Source organism: Daphnia carinata, chromosome 3, assembly GCF_022539665.2.
Source record: "Daphnia carinata strain CSIRO-1 chromosome 3, CSIRO_AGI_Dcar_HiC_V3, whole genome shotgun sequence".
Taxonomy (NCBI): Eukaryota; Metazoa; Arthropoda; class Branchiopoda; order Diplostraca; family Daphniidae; genus Daphnia; species Daphnia carinata.
The window spans coordinates 7,769,914-7,790,469 of NC_081333.1; the positions used below are offsets into that span (position 1 = coordinate 7,769,914).

Genomic DNA, 20,556 nt, shown 5'->3' on the forward strand with positions numbered 1-20,556 from the left:
GTGAGCATCGGTTTAACACAAGCCGGAAGAATCTTTAATTCTCTATACCCAGGAATAGGGGAAAGGAGTAAAAAAAAAAAAAAAATACCTCAAGAAGAGGACGAAGAAATAAGACAAAAAAAGAAACTGAAATGGGAAGAGACAATGATAAAAAAAAAGTGCCGACGCGAGGATGAAATGTATTGATGTACATGTGTATATTAGTAGAGATACACTGCGCCATGTGTATACCGAATCATGTTACTCGAAATCTAGAAAGGAAGAGAGAAAAGGGTTTTGGAAAGCGGGCAAAAAAAAAAATGTTTTATCAAGTCATCAGACACGCACCAGTGGATTTCGCGATTCTCCAGCGAGATGGAAACCCGGTTTCTCAAACATTCTAAGCCGAAAAACGCATACCTTCGTCCTCGTTATTTTGTTTGTTTGTTTTTTTTTCTCTTTCTCTTTCTCTCTCTCTCGTCTATATCAGTAGAGGGCTTTGTTGACAGCGTCAATGGAGCGGAAACATGTTTTTTCTTTCCCGAAAATCCAGGTGGATATTTTTTTTTGTGCCCTCGTTTGTTTGTTTTTTTCTGAAATTTAATACTTTTTGAAATGTTGGGATTGTTGTCTTCGTTATTTCTCGTTTCCTCTTTTGTTACATTTTTCTCGCATTTGTTAAATCGTAGTGCGACGCCGTGGAAAATAAAAATTCACAGAGTCATTTTCGTTATCAAATGCCGCCTACTGTGACGCAATAGTTCGGGCACGTACATTGGACGAGAATTTAATTGTGTGTGTGGTTGGTTGGTTGTTGTTTTTTTTTTTTCAACGTCGCCGCCGACTCTTTCGAATCATTTGTTTCTTTTCTGGAAATGATCAAGAGATTTCTTTTGTTTGATTCGGCAGCTTTCCCTATAACTTCTCTTTGCAATACACATTTACAGGCTCCCATTTTTGTTGTGTATTCTATAAACATCATCTATCTCTTCGACCGTTCGTGTGTGTGTGGGGGGGTCTCTATCTCGGTCTCATGTCGCTTATATTTTTATTTCATTTTTTTTAGTAGATCAGTGTCTTTGATTGTCGGCAGATGTTTTATACAGAAATAGAAGTTGTATATTATTTCTGTTGTTATTTTTGAATCGAACCAGAGGGCAAAAGCGCCGTAGCACAGGTTGGACATTCCTCTTAGTCGGTTGGTGGCGGTTTTTTTTTTTGGTTCCTCTTCTTTTATTCTCCTGTTCATTTTTGAATATATTTGTTTCGTCTCAGTTGATGTTGCAGGAAAAAGGAAAGAAAGAAAATGAAAGAGAGGGGGGAGAAAGATTTCTTATCATTATCAATTCAAAATGTCACAATGGACGGCTGCATCCCCTTCACGTGAATCGAAATGATTGTTACGTTTCAAGAGAGCGAGTCGGAGTTCAGGTAGACTGCTTCCCACCCCCCAAAAGAAAGAGAGATTAGGAAAAAAAACGAAATGTTTTAAACCATTCCGCTTAGTTATCGTCGTTTCTGCGATTTTGGAAATGTCGATGTTACAGTTCTTCCATCGTTGGGAAACCATTGCTATTGCGTTTGGCTGTTCTCCGAAACACTCCCATTGTTATGTAATCGTCCACGTTGGCTAATACCTGATAACGATCGTCACAGCGAAGTCGATTCGAATACATGGGCTGTTTTTACAACCGGACGGGCAACATCTCTTCGCCAAGGACGTGTCTTTCTCGGCGTCTCATTAATTTTTACAGCCTTTAATCAATTGTTACGTAAACGGAGCTTATAGGGAAGGGTTCTATCACGAACTATCGTGGTTCTTCAACGTTTTAAATCTTGATAGTTATGCAATCAGTTCCGGGAATGGCAATTTCTTGATCTTGACTTTTCGTTTGTCTTCGTTAAAACGTCCGTCTTTTATTCCGCATTTTCTACCTCCGTCCACAGATCTCTCGTAACGAGTGGAGTTGGCACTCTTCTTAGGTGACGTTGCACATCAAATCTCTTTCTCTGTAACTGATTACAGTTGGCTTCGTATTTTACAAAAGAGCCGATTTCCCTTTCGACGTTCGTTTTTCAATTCCGTGATTCTTTCGCTGTTGCGATCAGAGAGATAAATCGAAGGCTATCGCACGCTGTTCCAGCCGCTTTTTCGGCTAACATTCAAAGGGAAAACTTCTCTTTTTCTCAAACATGAAATAATGAAATGAAAAACAAAGAGAAAAGAAATATATTCAACGAAGTGTGGCGAAGCACAAAGTCGTTTCCAGCATTTGTGATTGTTTATTTTATTTCCTCTCCCTTTTCTTCCTCTTTTTATTTGTAGCCCTTCACATTTTCTGCTATTGTTGAATAAGTCAGAGACTATCAAGAGCAAAAAAAAAAAAAAAAAAAGCAACGAATAAGAAGTGAAAACCGGCGTCTCTTGTATATGTGTGTAGCACGAAGCCGCCATAGCGCTATAGTGATGGAAAAATTCAGCGTGACCGGCATCGGGAAAGATTCCCGCTGTGGTTCGTGATGAATGTCCCGCGGACCCGCTCCCTTATATATATTACGAATACGTAGATATCTAAATAGCTACAATAACTATTTATATCCGTGTGTGTAGACGAGTACAGCGTGTACTTGCACGTGATACGTGTATGCACGTCGTAACACTCCCATCCCGCAGTTCTCAATTCAAACTTTTAATCAGCAACGTAATTATGAATCATCCCTTCCTTTTTCAACAGCCTTTTCTTTGTTTTTTTTGTTTTTTTTTCCTGTCTTCCCCCCTTTCATTTCTATTTTCTCTTAGTTTTCGTGAAGCTATACCTTATTAGTCTTGGTCGCCTTTTTATGGAATCAGCCCTCATCGCATCTCTGAGAGGCTCCACTCTTTTCTTCAGTTTCTCGGCCCACCTTTCGACTATAGAACATCGACATTCTTTATTTTTTAAAGAACTAGAAAGGACAGAAGAGAGAGATCGAGATTGTAGTAGACGTATAAAATGTTTTCCCCCGGCTGATAGCACCGAAAATGAGGACGGCCATCCGTTTTCGGTCAATTTCGAATCGAGAAAAATAAAAGAAGAGAAAGAGAAGAAGATATGCGGCGTGTAAACAAGCATCGATAATGATTGAATGGGCTGTTAACGATGCGGCGGACGTGATAAATCAGTCGACGTCGCGTCGATGTGACGTTAATCAGCTTTGTGTGCGTATGAGAGAGGCCCGAACGAACCAACACAGCCTTTTAAACGAATACATTTCTTACAAGTCTTCTCCTTTTTTTTCCGAAGATCTGAGAATGAAAGAATGGAAAGAAATACACAAGAAAACAACAACAAGAGAAGGAAACTGATAAAAGGCGAGGATGCGAAGGAAAAAAAAATAATAAGAAAGGTTAAAAACGTTGAAAAATGAAAGAAGAATAAACGAAGAGAGGACGAAGGAGGAATCACAGGTGGCCTGGGTCTTGTGCGTAGAGAAGTTTGAAAATTCATGCGATGATCTGTCGCTTTCCACCTGGTCCGGAAAAAGAAAAAAGAGAGGGAAACGAATCAGCACACATCCATAGCCCGTGTGTACTAATATACAAGATTTTTCGAAGAAAGACCCTCGAGAGCTCTATTTCCTGAGCCCCACTTCTTGAAAGATCTTGAAGCATTGTCTGGACTGGTGAACAATAGTCCACTTTCTTCTAATGGTAATTGCCAATCTCGAAATGGCTTGCCGCTTTGGCTACCCTTTTTCCCTATTATTCGAGCCCCCGCTTGATTGATAGAGTCATGAAGTGGTTCTCGGAACTGGCCAAGACAAGGCCATGTTACATAGCCGTGCACGGCAATAGAAGAGACACCGACATTTTTTCCTCTTAAATGTTTATGCATCTAGCAGAGACTCTTTTCCCCTCAGAGAGGCTCCCAAAGCGAAAGGATTCACGCTCCAATCGGTTATTTAATGAAGTCTATAACGCCAAAATAGATTAAAGGCGCAACAAAGCGAAGAGAAAAAGAAATGAGAAGACGATTGAGAGAGAAATGCTATAGAATTTTTAGAATCAAAGACGGCCAAAAAAGAAGAAAAGAGCTGCCGGGGTCGTAGAAATTCATTTACGACGTTCATTAAGTGCTGCAAACGACCAATTACGACAGAGTTTCAAGGGGACTAACAGCACAAGGACCGCGCGGCGCTGTTGCGCAAATTATTACATATGCTTTTCGTTTTCTTTCCCTCCAAACCGGCTTGATGATGTCGGCTTCTGTCTGTGTCATTTACAACGCCCAGACACACACATCGAGTAGCAGCGGTTTAGACGTTGCGCACGCCAGCCACAAAAGAAAACTCGGACGAAGAAATCACGAAAAAGAAAAACAAAAGAAAAACGAAATTTTTCTTTCGCTTCACTTTTGATTGTTATGATTATTTAGACTCCAGGTGGGTACGAGTAGTAAGTCGTACGAAACGCGCTCGTTTGTCAGGTGCCGGGTGAAAGAGTATTTTTTTTTTTTTTCTTTTTCCCCCCATGAACGTCCTTTATTCACGCGCTGCGGGCATCTACCGTTAACGCGCACATAGTGTGGCTGAATGTGCACATAGAAGTGCACGGTAATGAACAAACGAGTCGTTGCGGCGCGGTTAAGTTTTTTAAATTTTTTTTATTATTTTCGTGCGCGGCTGCAATTATACGCCCCGAACCGAAGGAGAGCCGCGGCCGCAGTAAACGAGAACCCACATCCGAATTTGAAATCATTTTCAAAATGTACTTGGCTATTTTACAGATAGTTAGATTAGTAGAAAGTACTTTGCAATCGAGTGGCCATTCGTGCGACGCATTCAAAAGACAATCGTTTAATTGTTTTTCCTTTTCTTTTTTTTATTCCTCCCCTAGTTCTATAAACTGATAATCACAGAGTGTTTCATTTCAACTGCCTGTTATTAAAAACACGGCCATCCTTAAAAAAAAAAGGAAAAACCACTCGTTGATGTATAACCCATCGTATACAGTGGCGCTTGAATTTTTCTTTTGATTACATGATTGCGCACCTCCTCCGACCCTTCAACGCCTCCTTACCCGTCAACGCCTCTTTTTCCTTTTTTCTTTCACTTATTGTTTTCAACCGACCACTTCATTACCGACATAATGAAAGAGAGAATAAAAGAGGGTGGAAAGGAAAAAAAAAAAAAAGAACGACGAATTGCGTGACAGGACAAAACAGACATACTGTATTATTATGATAATCATCTTATTTATAATATATGCAACAAATGACAGAGAAATCACGTCGAAATGTACATAGTCTATCATGACGGGTTTGTTTTTTTTCCCAATAAAAAAAAACACAATTATTGGAATTTTGCATACGCAACAATGTCGAAACAACAAACATAAAGGTATTTTCATTTTTTCAAACGACAATCTCCAATCCCGTACTACTCGTCGTGCTCCCGGTGCTTATGGGAGTGCTGTACTGCACTACCGAAGGCGTACTGTACTGATGTTCAGTCACGGCCGTAGCGTTGGCCGATGATTTCTGATTCCGCTGGACGACGCTCAATTCTTTGACTGTCTGGCCAAGTCGGGGAGGAACTGTACAATATGCGCTGTAAACATCCTGAGCCCCTCCACCAGTCGCTTGGTGATGATGTCGATGTGGACGCATCAAATATTGGATTTGTCCAGCAGTCGATCCAGCGCAGATGGGAGAGCCACCGAGTCGCTTGACGATCCGCTTGCCCGTCCCGATAGCAGAGCCTCTTACCGTCCCGGTACCACTAGCGGCACCGGCCGGAAGTGGGCGTGTTTGCGGCTGATTAGCATTGACCAGCCAAGCCTGGACGTAATTCCACGGCGACGGGTCCGTGTTCTCCGACAAGAGACGCTCCATGCTCGGAATGCGAATTGGCGGCGGCCAAGTTGTGTACGTGGCGTCCGAGTCCAAGCTGCTGGTGGACGAGCCGTCGATGGAGCCGCTAGAACACGACGATGAAAGCGAACGTCTTCCTCCGGTGCACGTGACTTCCGTGTCCGACGGATAATTGGTGCTGCACATGGACGTCTCCAGTTGTTGATTGCGAGCCACGAGGCAAGTGGCCTTGTGACGCGACGGAAGCGTTTTGGATTTGACTCCGCTAGCCGTCGCCGCTTTTTTGGCCGCCATCGTTTGGCGTTTGCTCCGAACGCAGTTGGTCAACAACGGATCGTGAGCTCCGAGGCACTTGGCGCATCTGATCTGCAATTGGGGCTTGCCGGCGTCCGTGTCCGCGGTGGTGAACAAGCCGTGACTCAATCGGCCGGAAGAATTCCGGCCACCGCTCGTCAACGTTCCGCTCTTAGAGATGGCGTTCTCTTTAATGAGGATGCCCATTCCATAATCGTCAAAGATGCGGCAATGACAAGCTCCTTTAGAGCCACGCGGTTTACATCCGTGATGATTCTGATGAGTCCGGTGGCGACGACGATGACGGCCAGTCGTGTGGGCGGATCTGATTGCCGTTTTGCAAACTCCTCCTCGCAACGCGGACGATCGTGCTGATTTGATCATCAGAGACGATCCAAAGGAAGAGTTCCGGCGGAGCAATCGCGGAGTGGACGATAGCGGACAGCCGGATAAATAAGGCCGTTTCACCATGCCTTCCAGCTGTTGAGTTAGAATAGCTGAAGTCTTCGTCAGGCCGGCTGTGCCTATGGTTTTAGCCATGCGGTACGAATTCTGACTGGCCGTGAATGTGCTGGGATCTCTGAAAGGACTCGCTTGGTGGCTTCTGTGCTGGCCAGCAATCGGGTGAGTGACAGCTGGACTGGAAGAAGAAGCGATCAATGCACCACCATTACCACTGATGGCAACGTTGTAAAGCGGAGGGCTCGGACACGATCCTGATCCGCTTCCGGGACCCATCGTCAACGCTCCATCCATCGTGTTTGTATTGCGGCTGTTGGACGATTCGTCGTCGCAGACACTGATGGCCCTCTCCCAGGTAGTCTCTGGCGGCGGAGGTGGAGGCGGTTCCATCGGCGGATGACTGTGATTAGCCGCCATGTTAAGTGCTGCTTGTGTCAAGCGCGTCGTCGTCGTTCGCGGCGGGTGAACTTGAGCTACGACGGTACGCACTTCGCGTTGCTGGACGACAGAACAAGGCGGAATAAAAGGCCCAGCACTGATCGGTTTCAAAGACGACGTGTTGGATGAAGAAGCGGACAGCGACGTCGAATCGGAAGCCGTGAAATTGGTCCGGTTGGAAGTCAACGTCGCTGATGAACTCGATGATGAAGCGGACACTTCCTCATCGGGCCCTTGCGTCGAAGCGACAACACACAAGACACCCAAAGTTAAAGCGGCCGTGCAAGTGGCTAATGTCGTCAGACGGGCAACGGGAAGCACAAGGATGGAAGGCGGAGCGAAATGGAACCACAGGGTCAGCATGGCCGCATTCTCAACGCCGCTGATGCCGTAGTAGAGAGCAACAGCCACGGAACGGGGTTCGCCTCCCAATCCGACCACATCCAGCCATGATCCGACAGCCGGAACGATAGCCGCTGGATTGACAGCCTTATGACTGGCACTCCAACCGGAGTGTTTGGGCTGATAGCGCGGTGGCCAGTCAAAGACTAAAAGATAGGCAACTAAAGCCCGCCGGAAGAGCGAAACAGCTGGAGAAGGAGGAGCCGTAGCGTATCCGGAATGCGGCAATTCCGAAGCTGAATCTTGCAAGACCAACCAGAGTAGCGTGATGCACCAATGAACACCGAACACGATCAGCGTCCAGACGTGGAATTCCGTCATGAAAACGCCGACGGCGACGGTCCGGCACCAGAGCAAACAAATACTGCGGACGGCCGTGATTGTGCATTGATGGCCGCTGCATCCGCGCTCTTCCTTCTGGCGAAGCCGAGATGGGAAAGCTGCAATCATTTTCTCTTCATCGGAGCATTTGACGCTGGACGTGGCCAGCGGAGGAGGTGATGGAGCGGCTGCGATGATTCCGCTCGTCGGCATGGACAAGACCAACGTCGTCAAGGCGATCGTCGTCCCGGCAACGACCAATTGAGTGATGGCCAGTCCGATTGGAACGGCAGTCACGTCCGCGTTGAGCAATCCGTGCTGGTAGATGAGACAAGTCTGCAAGAGCAGCGAAGGCAGCGTTTGCAAGTGAACCTGTGAAGTTAATAAGAAACAATTAAATTGAATGTCGTTTTAACGTTGAGCTAAGTTTTAGAATTAAATTAAAAGATTTATTCATCCGGCATCGTTGGCCGGATTCCTCGAAATTCTGGACTTGTCTATAGTGCCGCCTACTCGCTTAGAATAAATAACGAAGTCCGTCTAGATATATGTATTGTATTATGATGCAAGATTTTTTTTTTTGAAGTTTTTTGGGTTTTTTCTTGAGTTTTTTGGAACCCCTTTTAAGGGTCTGGACATAACATTTTTTTTTTTTTCTCGACCCAATGAAAAACTTTTCCTTTTTCTTTCTCTCTACCCTTGTCCTCGCTAAACATTTTCTAGCTGTCCTATTTCTTTTTTGTACTATGTGTTTGGTGTGTGTAAACTGTTCGAACTCGACTCTTTATGCGTTTCGTGAGGTCATAAAACTTCGACAAATAAATATTTAAGAAAAAAAAAAAAAAAAACACAAAAAAGAGAGGCAGTGGAACTATGTTGCGTGTACGCAACAGGTCCGGCAACCCCTCAAAAAACCCCAAAGTCTTTCCAATAAATAATAAAAAGCAAATTTCGCTTCGGTTTTTCCTACCTGGACGAATCTGAGCAGTGCGAACTCTCGTAAATCGGTGCGGTCATAGAGGAAGGTCAGCTTGAGGAATCGCCAGACGATGCCGAGCAGGGAGAAGTGCATAACGTAGCAGAGGCACTGGCCGAACCACCTGTCGGCAAAGTCGAGGCCGCGCCGGACGCCGATGATGCTGGCCGCGTTGATGATGGCGACGGTGGCCGTGAGCAAAGCGGCCAGACCGGCCGCCCAGCGCGTCGTCAGCTGCCAATAGTGATGGATCAGGTAGATCTGCAAGGCCGTCTCCAGGACGTGACCCAAGACGAGGAGGACGCTGATCCATCGGTACGTGTGTTGCGGAGCAGTTGCGGCCACTTTAGCGCCATCAACGGCCGAAGTTGAACTATTGATTTTCTTCATCTTGGAATTTCGTTTGCGTGTCTACGTGTGTGTATGAGTGTGTCTGTGTGTGTGCGTTGATGATGATGTTTTTACGATGACGGCAAGTACCGGTATGGCGTTAGACCGCCTGAAGAGTCAGTCCAGCAGCAGCACGATCCAGTCACGATGGATAAACTGAAAAGAAAGAGAAAACAAAACTGATTAATTACCACCATTTCTACACGGGGCATTATTCTATTTCAACTCCGAAAAGAAGGATGGGAAACACAACGCCCCGTAGTATCTCGGGTGTAATAAGATAATAGAAGCCGGTGGTGCATCGTCATTCAATCCGAAAAAGTTCGGTTTCGTTAAGTTTTTCCCTTTGCCACACAATTTCTACACGCTGTCCATCGTGATAGGCTTAATGGTGATCGATGCGAGTGCCTTCCTCTTTAACAAGCCTTTGCGTGTCGAGACGACCTTTAATCATAAAAGAGGGAGGCGGGGCGCAAACGAACCGAAGAGTTTTAGAACACAAAAAAAAGAGAGGAAACAAGGACAGACAGATTGAAAAAAAAAAGAAATGATTATTACTTTAACTAAACAAACAAACAACCACCTGTCATTATTATCAACTTGAGGGGCCAGTGGTTTGTTTCTTTTCAATCCCTTCCTGCTTTTCACCACTCAAACGAAATGAGCTGCCGGGGTTTCCAGCAGTCCCATACATTTATGGAGAATTATTAAAGAATTCCTCCCACCTATCTCTCAACAGATGTTCTTATTACATCATTGCAAATGAAGTAAAAAGTCTTAATTTGACTTGATGATAGCAAAGAACTGGCCCATTGCCCAAACGAAATTCCATCCTCTTCGCATTTTTTTTTTTGTTCACATCCGCAACGTATGCATATGAGGGGGGGGGGGGATATACCCAACATCCCGACAGCAAAAAGAACCCAAGATTTAAAATTTCTTTTGCCCAAAAAGAAGGGGAGCTGGAACGCGGGGTGTGATGTGCCCGTTAAAATCAGGAATTCCTTCCTTCGTTCTCTCTGTACGAGGCGCATAGCGGGGCGCCTCGACCTGGCCTTCCCTCCGAACAGTTTCAAAAAAGCCAACAGGTGCCATCGTCTTCGTTATCATGAGGAGAGGGAAGGGAGAGGGAGGGAGGATGAAGGAGCATTCCGACTTGTTGCTCCGTCTTTCCACTAGCGTGTTGCGTCTAAATGCTGCAGGGGGTTCGCTGACGCTTCATCACACGTGCTTTTGTTGCCAGGGTCCCTCATTTCCATCATCATCGCTCTTTTATTATCTCAGGAGATGAGATGAGGGAGGGCGAGAGTTAGTCTCTTCGTCTCTCACAAGTGGTCATCATCAACGAGAAAAAGGAAAAGAAAAAAACGAAGAAACAATACATCTAATCCGGAGGTGTCAGACAGCTTTCTAGCTACCGTTATTACACGGAACTGTCACTTTTGTCGTACGCGGACGTGATGAATTAATGACCTTCCGTCTTCATCGCCCTTTTTTTCGTGCTCTTTTTTTTTTTTTTTTTGTTTCTTTTTTCTTGCTGACTCAACTACGACGCCATGAATCTTCGTCTTGATGCTTGTTTTGATTTTTCTATCTTCTTGTTTGGAGATTTTTTTTTTGTTTCTCTTATCACGCATTTATTGTTTTAGTTTTATTTTTCATTTGTTGTCGACATAGTTTTTCCTTTTTTTTTTTGTTTGTATATAAGCGATTGAATTTCGAGACGACAGAAGAAACTATAATGTATTCTGTAAGGTTTCACCCTGTAGCGCCTGGGCTTTCTTACGGGAAAATAATATACACAAAAAGGGCCAGTCGAAATTGTATATAGCAGGGGGGGGGGGGGGGGGGGTCGTACGATGTACCTTCATTTCTCTCTTCCGTCTGTATGTGTGTATATATATATATATATATAGAAGATTAGAATTTAAAAAAAAATAAAAAGACCGAAGGGAAAAACAATTAACTTTAACTAAAGGAGAACAACAACAAAAATGAGCATGAAGAAGTCGTAAAGAAAAAGAGAAAAATAAACCATCCGTCGACACATGAACTCCGGCCGCTGGCCATCAGTCTGTTTTTTGTTTTTTTCCTACACCGCGTGTCTTCACACACAGAGAAAAAGATGTGTTTTTTCAGCTTAAAAATTTCAAATAGCGAAAATAATGTCGTTCAAAACGAAATGATTAACGATCGCATTCATTGCGGTTTCTTTTGACTCGAATGGTTGAAAATCCTTTTTCGTGTGTAGGGGTAGGGAGAGAAGGAAACAAGCGTCGATGTATCGTAAACGAAAAAGAGAGAGATGCTGTGTGTTGTGTCGCTTTGATTGATCGAGTCTAATTGGCCGAGGGTGTTCTTTGCCTTGTCGAGCAAGACCGACCACTTTGTATATTTGGTGGCCAGGTTGTTGTCCTTCGTGACACACGCAATCGATTCGATTTCTCGGGCCGACCTTTTCTTTTGTTTTGTTTTTTCTTATTCGTTTTCTATATATATTTTGTTTTTCTTCTTTTTTTTTCCATCCCTTCGTCTTGCTGTTTAAATTCTCTGTTTCGCTTTCGGGCTTTGTCCTAACTGTTCAGACAGACCCATCTCGTACGAAACGGGCAAAAGATAAAAAAAAAAAAAAAAAGAAAATGAAAAGGAAAGAAGAAGGAGATGGAAAGAGGTAAAGGAAAAAAAGATAAAAGAAAATCCGGCGAGTTGATCAATGATTCAATGTCAAGGTGCGGGAGAGAGACCGATGTTATAAACAATCGCCGCCGCTCTGGCCGACGACGTATAAGACAAGCAAGACAACAAACCAGTTTCTCCTTATGGTTTAGAACGATTCGTATTTATTATTATGATTATATATATATTTTTTTTCTTTTAAAGTAGAAAAAAAAAAAATGCGCACGAAGAAAAAGACAATACAAATTCCTTCTAGTTGTTTTTTCTTTCATTATTAATGTGTTTATTATTAACTATCTCGAAAAGAAGAATGAAAAAATTAACGGGAAAAGAATAAGCTAGATTCTGCAGACGTCAGCAAATGTTAAGAATGCGTATGCAAATGAATTGGAAAAAAAGGTCGCTGTTAGATAATCAGGTGATATGACCGGTGAGGGGAGGCTGGTCGAATGTCAATCATCCGTTCGTAGAAAAATGTGTTGTTTTTTTTCCTTCGCATTTTAACCGATTGAATTAGCATAAATAAGCGATCGTTTGCAACATTTGCCTCAAAAACATTTATGGCAATGCAATAATGGAAACCAACAAAACCGGGGCAATTGCACCATGGCAAAGAATGGACAATTAAAGAGTCATTCTTCTAATCTCTTTTCCATTTACCTGTTTCCGCGTATCTATTTTTTTTTTTCAACATATAGCGGAATTCTCTATTTTCATTTGATTCTATAGAGACGCATTCTAGCCAGTGATGCCAGGTGTAAGAAGACTCAAAAAAAAAAAAAAGGATGGCATTCACATTTTGAAGAAAAAAATAAATAAATAAAATGAATAAAAATACTATTTATTATTATAGGTGCGTTTCTTTCGGCTATTCAAATAGCCGAATCGTCCTTGCCGCGCCTGTGTCTTCTGGCGTTATTATAATAGTGGACATTCTCTGTACAGACAGCTGTATATATATATATATATATTTTTTTTTAGTACGATGACGACTCTTCTAAAAAAAAAAATCAAGGCCCGAGTCATTGGATGTAAATCAACAAGAGAAAGACAAGGGATCCTTGATGCTCTTTTAGTTAAAGAAATACATAAAAAAAATTGTGAAGCGGAGAGTCAACATTACGTGCGACAGTCAAAGTCGAGGAATGCAAAAATAGAGTTGGTTTAAATGCTGAACGTCCTGTTTTGTTTCTTCTATTTCAGCTGCCTCTTCCCAGAGTTTTTAGTTTGAATTGAACTAAGCAAAACTCTCAGGTAACGACGAAAAGGGGAAAAAAGAAAAGCTGACTATTGTTACAGGTGTGCTAAGGCTGCTTTTATTCTTCTCAGGGCCTGTATGGCCTCGACAATTCTCAATTGTTCAGAGCCACTCAGCTGGGCCACCCTCCTATACCCCGTGGGCCGCTTTTCTCCGCATTTCGGACTATACATCATCATGACTATGGTGTCCGCATGGATTGTACTGTAACAAAACCACGGTACATAAGATACTGCGCATTATAATAATAAATAGCAACCGTGTGCGCTCGGGTCGCAACATTAAAGGACACGGAACCGTTTGAAAAAAAAAAGGGAACTCAATCGTTGAAAAGGAATCACACGCACAAAACGAAAATTGTACCCAAAAAGGTGGGAAGGATAAAAAAAAAAAAAATGGGGGGAGGAAAAGGGTATAGAAGTTTGGGCGGAGTTTTGTGCGAGCGAACCCCAACAGCAAATTCAAAGGGGACAGGTGTGACAATATCCAAGGGAAGAATTCCTCTCTTCAACCGTTACCAGGAAAGGGAGAAAAATAACACGGACACAACGTGGGACTAGAGAAAATGTTGGAGGGGAGTTTATCAAACGGAAACGAGTTAAAGAGTAGTAAAAAAAAAAAAACGATAGAGAGAGAGAGGTAAAATGAAATAAAGGAGCTAGTTATGTATACGACATTGGGTTTCTTACACGGTACGTACAAACTGTACTGCGACAGAGGAGTTTGTGTATCTACGGAGACGAGTTGTTAAGAGGAAAAAAAAAGGCCTTTTTTTGAATCGTACATGTCTATAAAATAGGAAGAAAAAAAAAATATTTTTTTTACACCCAAAAAGAAAAAAAAACAGTCGGAGGAAAATGTCTGCCGTGAGCGATTCGTAAAGGAAGGGGAAAAAAAATAGGGAGTTTTATTTTTCTTTAAAAAAAAAAAATAAATAAAAGGTAAAAAAGAGAGAAGGATGGCAGGGGGTCTCCTGTCCACTTGGCAACGTCCGTGGAAATACCTTTGTCATAAGCGCTCAGCTATATAGAGGCAACATATTTCCCTTCAACTTATTTTTTTTTCTTCTTCTTCTTCTTCGTCTTCTTCCTTTTTGTTTAAAATAAAAGTTTGAAACAAAAAAAAAAAGAAAGAAAAGAAAAATAGAAGGAACGAAAGATGAGGAGGCTCCTTCTTTAAATGTTGTGTTCCCCTTATTTTTCTTTTTTCTTTTCCAGGCAAGAAAGATGAAAACCCAAAGTAGAAAAGTACCCAAGAATAAAAAAAAAAAAAAAAGAAATGCCATAGACACAATACAAGGTCCACTCATTTTCTATTTCTTTTCACTTTGACAATCGATCCTGGCGATCGGAAAACCTGTCGATTCCATTCCGATGGCCCAGCTCATGCACTGACTGGAGTTTTCTGCTTCGTCCCCATTTCTTAAAAGCAAGGGGGGGGGTACCCCTGTGTCCTTTTACCTGCGCTAAGTGCAGTAGTGGAGCACACACTTAACGACATTTCAAATAGCGCGCGCACGCTCGCCCAAGGAAATTTGTCCGCGGTGGGGGTAAAGGTGCCCCCCCCCCTCATCTCTAGAGCGTCATCGTTGAAGAAACTCGTAAATCCTAATTTGCGCGACTGATTCAATTATTATAGCTCAAGGCGAAGATAGAAAAAAAAAAAGAAAACGAAAATATGGGCAAAAAACGCACGCCAACTCAAAAATAGGCAAACGAGATAAAAAAAAAAAGGGAAAGATAAATGTGTATGTTATGTAGAAGAAGAAGAAGAAGAAGAAAAATAAAGATCGGAAAAAGAGAGAGAGGATGCTTGAAGAAAAAAAAAAAAAAGGAGGAGGGAACATACGGCGAGAGAGATAAGCTCCGGAATGTTATTTTTATTTTCTTCTCTTTTGGTTATTTTTTTTTTCTTCTTCTTCTTCTTCTGGTTGGGGCTTCAGAAGGGGCCACCATCGCCGGGTGTTCCGGATAGGTGCGCCGCAAGGTCGAGACCTTCGACATACGCACCGGAGCGTTATATACGTGTGTAGAACCGAGAGTTTGTTATACACGGTACAACACACACATGGAGAGAGAGAGAGAAAGAGAGATAGGACGTACGAGAAATCAAACAAGAAAGTAAAGCGAGAAATAGACAACATTCGAAAAGTTATACGCAGAGCATGAGATGACGTGTGATTGGCAGTTCAAGCAGGAAGAGGGAAATAGCCACCCCTAACGCCAGGTGTGTACTGATACCCAACCATCTGACAAGAAAATACGTATATAGTCTAAAATAATAAAGACTATGTTTTTCTCTCTCTCCCTCTCTTTCTTCGTAATTCTTGTTTTTTTGAGTATTTTTAAGTTGAAAGAGTCTTTTTCGACTTTGTTTGGTATAAGAAAACGGATCGAGATTAGAAGGTCCCGGACAGCGACAGACCTATATCAACGTGTGTTACGATGTACAAATTTTTTTTTTTCCCCCTCCAAGACAAGCGGGTGAAACATAACAAGAGGAATGGATAGAAAATAAAGATATGGGGGTGGGAGACGTTTTTTTTTTTTTTGTCTTTCTTGACATTCAAATTGATGTACCTATTCAGGTTGAATTTCCTTTAACCTTGGCATGAAATTCGCATGGCTAAAAAAAAAAAAAAAAAATGAAACATCCGCCTGGATAAAAGCCACGTAATGGTACTGTAGTCGATTATTATTGTTTTCTTTCTTGGAAAGAGAGGCAGGGTGATCTTTTTATTTTATTATTTTTTTTTTTTACCTGAGTTTTTTACTCTTCCCCTACACTATGGAGAACATACCCCCCGTTTTAAACGTGCACACGCGGGGGCGTAGTAGATTTAACGATTTTTTTTTTCCTCCAAAGAAATAACAAAACATAAATACTAGAAAATTAGTTTTTTCCCTTTACTTTTTCTTTCTTTACAATACATCATCCCTTTTTTTTTTCTTTTTTGTTTTAATTTGTTTTTACGATCTCAACGGACTCTGAGGAACATTCCTTGGCTGCTGGCGATTGGCGCCCGCGCTGAACGACCGAGGCGCACGCGTTGTCAAACATGGAACGAACGCACACAAAAATACTCTCTCCTTGTTTTTTTTTTGTGTTTTTTTTTTTTTCATTCTTAGTTAAGGCGAATGATGCTGCGCAATATATACAGACGTAGCTATGCTTTCGCTCGATAGCCAACGCGAAATGAAAGTTTAGAAAGAAAAAAAAACAAACGAGAGTACACATCGATTTAAATAGCAAAGACATTTTCTTACCTGTTGATCGGTGATAGGCCGCATGAGGTAGCCGGTTGAAAGGGTCACCGGCGGATAAGGAACACTTCCGTTTTGTGTATACGAAATTCAAACGGAGAATGAAAAACAGGGGGGAAAACCAAAGTTGATTTGCGATTGAATTATCCGAATTGGGCAAAGCAGAAGATTATGAACGAACGAAAATGGATTGTGCGATCTCTTGGCGCATGTTATCTATCCACCACCACTTCCATCAGTTCCTTACTGGATGATGGCAATTTTCAATTGAAAAACAAAAAATTCACTTTCACGCACGTTGCAACAGGTGTCAAGCAATTGTTTCAATAGCGTCTGTTACTGTTGGCACTGAACTATTAAACTCTTGTCTCTTGTCTTTTGAATGTTTGAAAAAAAAAAAAGACGGCGATGCAAAAATGTGTTTCTTTAACCAACTGAAAGAAATGAAAATGGTTTTTGAAGAGAGCGGCAGGTGCATGCTAACGGGGCGGTGGTCTGTCCCCAACTGACTGGCTCTGGACCACCTCTTCCACGTTTTCTACCTTTTTATTTTTCCTTTTAACGGAGACCCTCTAGAGAGCGAGAGAGAGAGAGAGAGAAAGACCGAAGTTTTTTTTTTTTCGTCCTTCCCCCCTTCTTCTTACTTGTTTTACCTTCGGCTCTTCTGAAGCTCCGCCTGCTCTCCCGATACCTGGACGCACACATCCACAATATCTATACGCTCTCTTCTATTTATCATCTCATTCCTCTGTTTCGTTTTTGGCCTTTTGGCCTTCAATCCCACCAGGACAGCTTATATGCAGTTGATACTACGGCCCATATCTTTCGCCGTCAAAGACCTACTGTGACGACGACAAGGACGCCCTTTTCTCCCAACAGCCAAAAAAAAAAAAAGGGAGGAGAGAGGGGGAGCTTATTTGAAATAGACGAAAAAGAACCATTTTCGATTCTGCGGAATGCCTGGCCATCATGTGCTTTCCTATAAGCCGCACGAAACATTTGTTGTTTGTGTAGCTTTTGGAAGGTGGACGCTGGCTGGCCTACATCACGACGGCCATTTCAAACGTCTTCTATCTGTATCTATATCGAAATCTTGAATTAAAAAAAAAAAGAGACTCTCTGAATAAAAACGTCTCTTTATACCCCGCTTCTTTGTTGAGCTATTTTAGAACATTTTTTTTTTTCTTTCCCTTCAGCTCACTGGGCCCTGCGCACGTAGTACCCCACGTCGGGAATATCTACAAGACACGCAGCACACGAAAGAGAGAAAATGGCGATGTATAGATGGCAAGTCACTCATGCCAGCCCGAAGCCATATTTTGCTAGTCGGTTTCACTATGATAATAATAATGATAATAGTAATAATAACAAGATTGCTGGAGCCGAGGCAGAGAAAAGGCAAAAATATTCGATGAATTTAGTTTTTTTTTTTTTCAGGACTGTTCCCTTTTTTTTTGAGACTCGTACGTCTGTTATCTTTTTTATGGATCTTTTTTTTTTGACCATTTTCTTGTTTGTGCGTGTGTTTTTTTTTTGTTTTGAAAAACTTTTTTGAAATGATTATTATTATCGTTGTTATTATTCTGGCATCAACAGTTCTCGGCCATGTGAGAACGCAGAGACTAATGGAAATGCCAATTTGCATTGCGAAAAAGAGTTCCTTTCCGCCAGTGTGTCACCTCGCATAAATGTTTCTTTTGCTTTCGACATGATTTTTTCTTTTCATTTAAATTTTATATTCTTTAGTGTTGTACATGCTATACTATTACATTGACTACACTCCCGAAGCGCCGGCGTTTTCAAACACGGAAAAGAAAGTGAGGGAATCTGAAAAAAAGCCAATGATCGCATATCGACGTCACATTTAATTCATAAAACTTGTTTGCCAGTTAAAGTGCTTTGCTGTACAAGATTTAACAATAAACACGAAACAAAAAAATTGAGAGATGTGTCCCCTTGGAAACGAATAAAAAAGATATAGAAGCAAAGAATGTGTGTAAACGTATGTCGTCATTTTATTCTCGTATGATGCTCATAAGGTCCACTCGTCCGAGTATGAAACCCAAATGAGAGATCAAAAGAGACAAATAAAAAGAAAGCGATCAAAACATGAACTGGTTTAATTTATTTTCGAAATTGTTCTTATAGAGAAACTCAAGAAAACATATTAACGAATAAACAAAAAAAAAAAAAACCTAAAAACAAAAGAAATTCATGCAACAGGATTGACACATCGAACGTCGACTCTTCTTTATATACTTGTCATAATAACCGTAACCGGTCGACCAACACCGTCACGCAACACTTGTCATAAATCTTAAAAAAAAAAATCAAAGACAAAAAAAAAAAGCTGAACTATTTTTTGAATTCATCATCTCACTTCCTAATCCTACGATTTCACAACTGTCGAATGGTGAGAGGTTTCTAAGCGGGTCACATGTTGAAATTGAGCGCGTGCTCGTAACGTCTTCATGCGTGTAAAAAAATAAAAAAAGGGGGCAGACGTGAAAGTGAAGTTTTTCTTTTCGGGACTAATGCGATCAAAATACCGGCAAAAGAATGAAAGATAAATAAAAAACTGGGCAACATAAAAAAAAAAAAAGGGCAAGAAAGCAAAAGTTGAGAGAGTAAAATGAAAAGAACGCGGCGGCAACTATAAGCGTGTCTATATATACGCATACAGTAAATTAGGTTTACGGTCGTGAGGCATAAGAAGTTATTCCGATGCTGGTTATCGTTTCGTTTCTTTCCTTTTGGCTTTCCACTTCATCTCTTCGACCATCTTCTTTCCTCTTTTTTTTCTTCAAATAATAAATCCCGCCCGCTAAATGAACGGAGCTCCTGTAGTCTTCATCACTCACCTCTGCATAACTCCTCTCTGTTAGCCGATAAAGACAAAAGTGTTGGGAATTCTTCTTCCATTTTTTTTTTATGTTTAAGTGCTACGTTCATAAAATCCAGGTAGCTTCCCAGGGCCAATTATACGATACCAAGAAGTGCCCCCCCCCCCTCCACCGTCTCCTTACACACACCACGCAAACACATACTTATAGAGACACACACCTATCTTTAAAACCCCCCTCTCAAAGACAACCCCCTTCGCAACCCCTTTTATATCCTCCTCGTCTTCTTCTTTTTTTTTTTCAAATCTGTAGTGTTTCTTTTCGAGCCTGTGGCTATTTAATGCCCACCTGTGGTAATCACTATAAAAGGGAGGGAGAAACCGGTGGGTGGGGTTTGAGAGTTAAGGAAAAAAAAACAGCTACTATATGAACGATTATTCTAATCATGATTACCACAAGTGGATGATTGCAAGGTGTCACACAATAGCGAGTATTTTTTCAATCATTTTAATAAAAATGACGAGTTTTTGTGACTTTTCACGTCATCCGCTGTTTACTCTTTTGGAAGGGGGGGGGGGACGGGAAGGACGACGTCAAGTCTTTTTGCTATTTTTCTTTTTTGTTCACGGTAAAAAAAAAAAGGTTTACACTGACGATGGAGAAAAGGACTGGCGCCTCACGTGACGGGTGACGCTCGTTCCTCCCACCAAAAAAAGGAAGAGACACACAAAAACATTTGCATACAACCCAGTTTCAAATGATGTTTTTTTTTTTTTGTTTCTGAAATGTTTTGGCTCTTGCTGTCTGTCTGGTGACAGAAAAAAAACGTGTAAAAAAAAAAAAGACTCTGAATTGTGTGTCTCTTCTCCAATTCTTCAGGTGTGTGTGTGTGTAGTTGTCTTTCACGGTAAAAAAAAAAAAACAACAACGCGGAGACAGAGGTTTGATTTCCTTATCACGCTGCGTACATCAGGAAATGTGCCAGCCACACAACCAAAATGAAATCCCTTTCTTTTTAACAAAAATAAATCCATAGCAAATAAAATAAGAGTTCGACACACACACAAGTGGGAAATGTCGCGTCACGTGTCGCTATTTGACATTTAAAAAAGAATATGGTCGATACTATTTTTTGGGGGAATGCCTCTAATTTTAACTCGTGTATTTATTTGTCTAAGTTGCGCGTATCTCGTTCCTTATCTAACCGATTTCCATGACACTATAAGCAGTTCCACCTGCTCGCGTACCTTACACCAAGTTCTTTTGGCCCCACTATTTTTGTTTCTGTGGACTTGCCTGGAAAAAATCGTTGGGCTATTTATAAACATTTATAAGCTCCTCGCTGTGACTTATCGATTCGGCTTTCTCCGGTCGATTTGTTATTTAGCCAGCGCAGCAGCAG

At 41.8% G+C, this 20,556-nt stretch overlaps 1 protein-coding gene across 1 annotated transcript; it reads right to left on the minus strand.

Moving 5' to 3' along the window:
- Nucleotides 1–5,167: 5,167 nt before the first annotated feature.
- LOC130704412 (uncharacterized) lies at nucleotides 5,168–16,815 on the minus strand. The gene is made up of 3 exons (XM_057525832.1): nucleotides 16,315–16,815; nucleotides 8,719–9,270; nucleotides 5,168–8,120 (listed from the first exon to the last, which is right to left on the minus strand). Exons 2-3 carry the CDS (start codon nucleotides 9,112–9,114, stop codon nucleotides 5,373–5,375), a joined length of 3,144 nt encoding a protein of 1,047 aa, XP_057381815.1. The 5' UTR covers nucleotides 9,115–9,270; nucleotides 16,315–16,815; the 3' UTR covers nucleotides 5,168–5,372.
- Between the last annotated feature and the right edge of the window lie 3,741 nt (nucleotides 16,816–20,556).

Coding starts and splice junctions, on each gene's coding strand:
- LOC130704412 (XM_057525832.1), bottom strand. CDS start 9,114: ATGAAGAAAATCAATAGTTCAACTTCGGCCGTTGATGGCGCTAAAGTG. Junction 8,121..8,718: donor CACTGCTCAGATTCGTCCAG/GTAGGAAAAACC, acceptor TTAACTTCACAG/GTTCACTTGCAAACGCTGCC.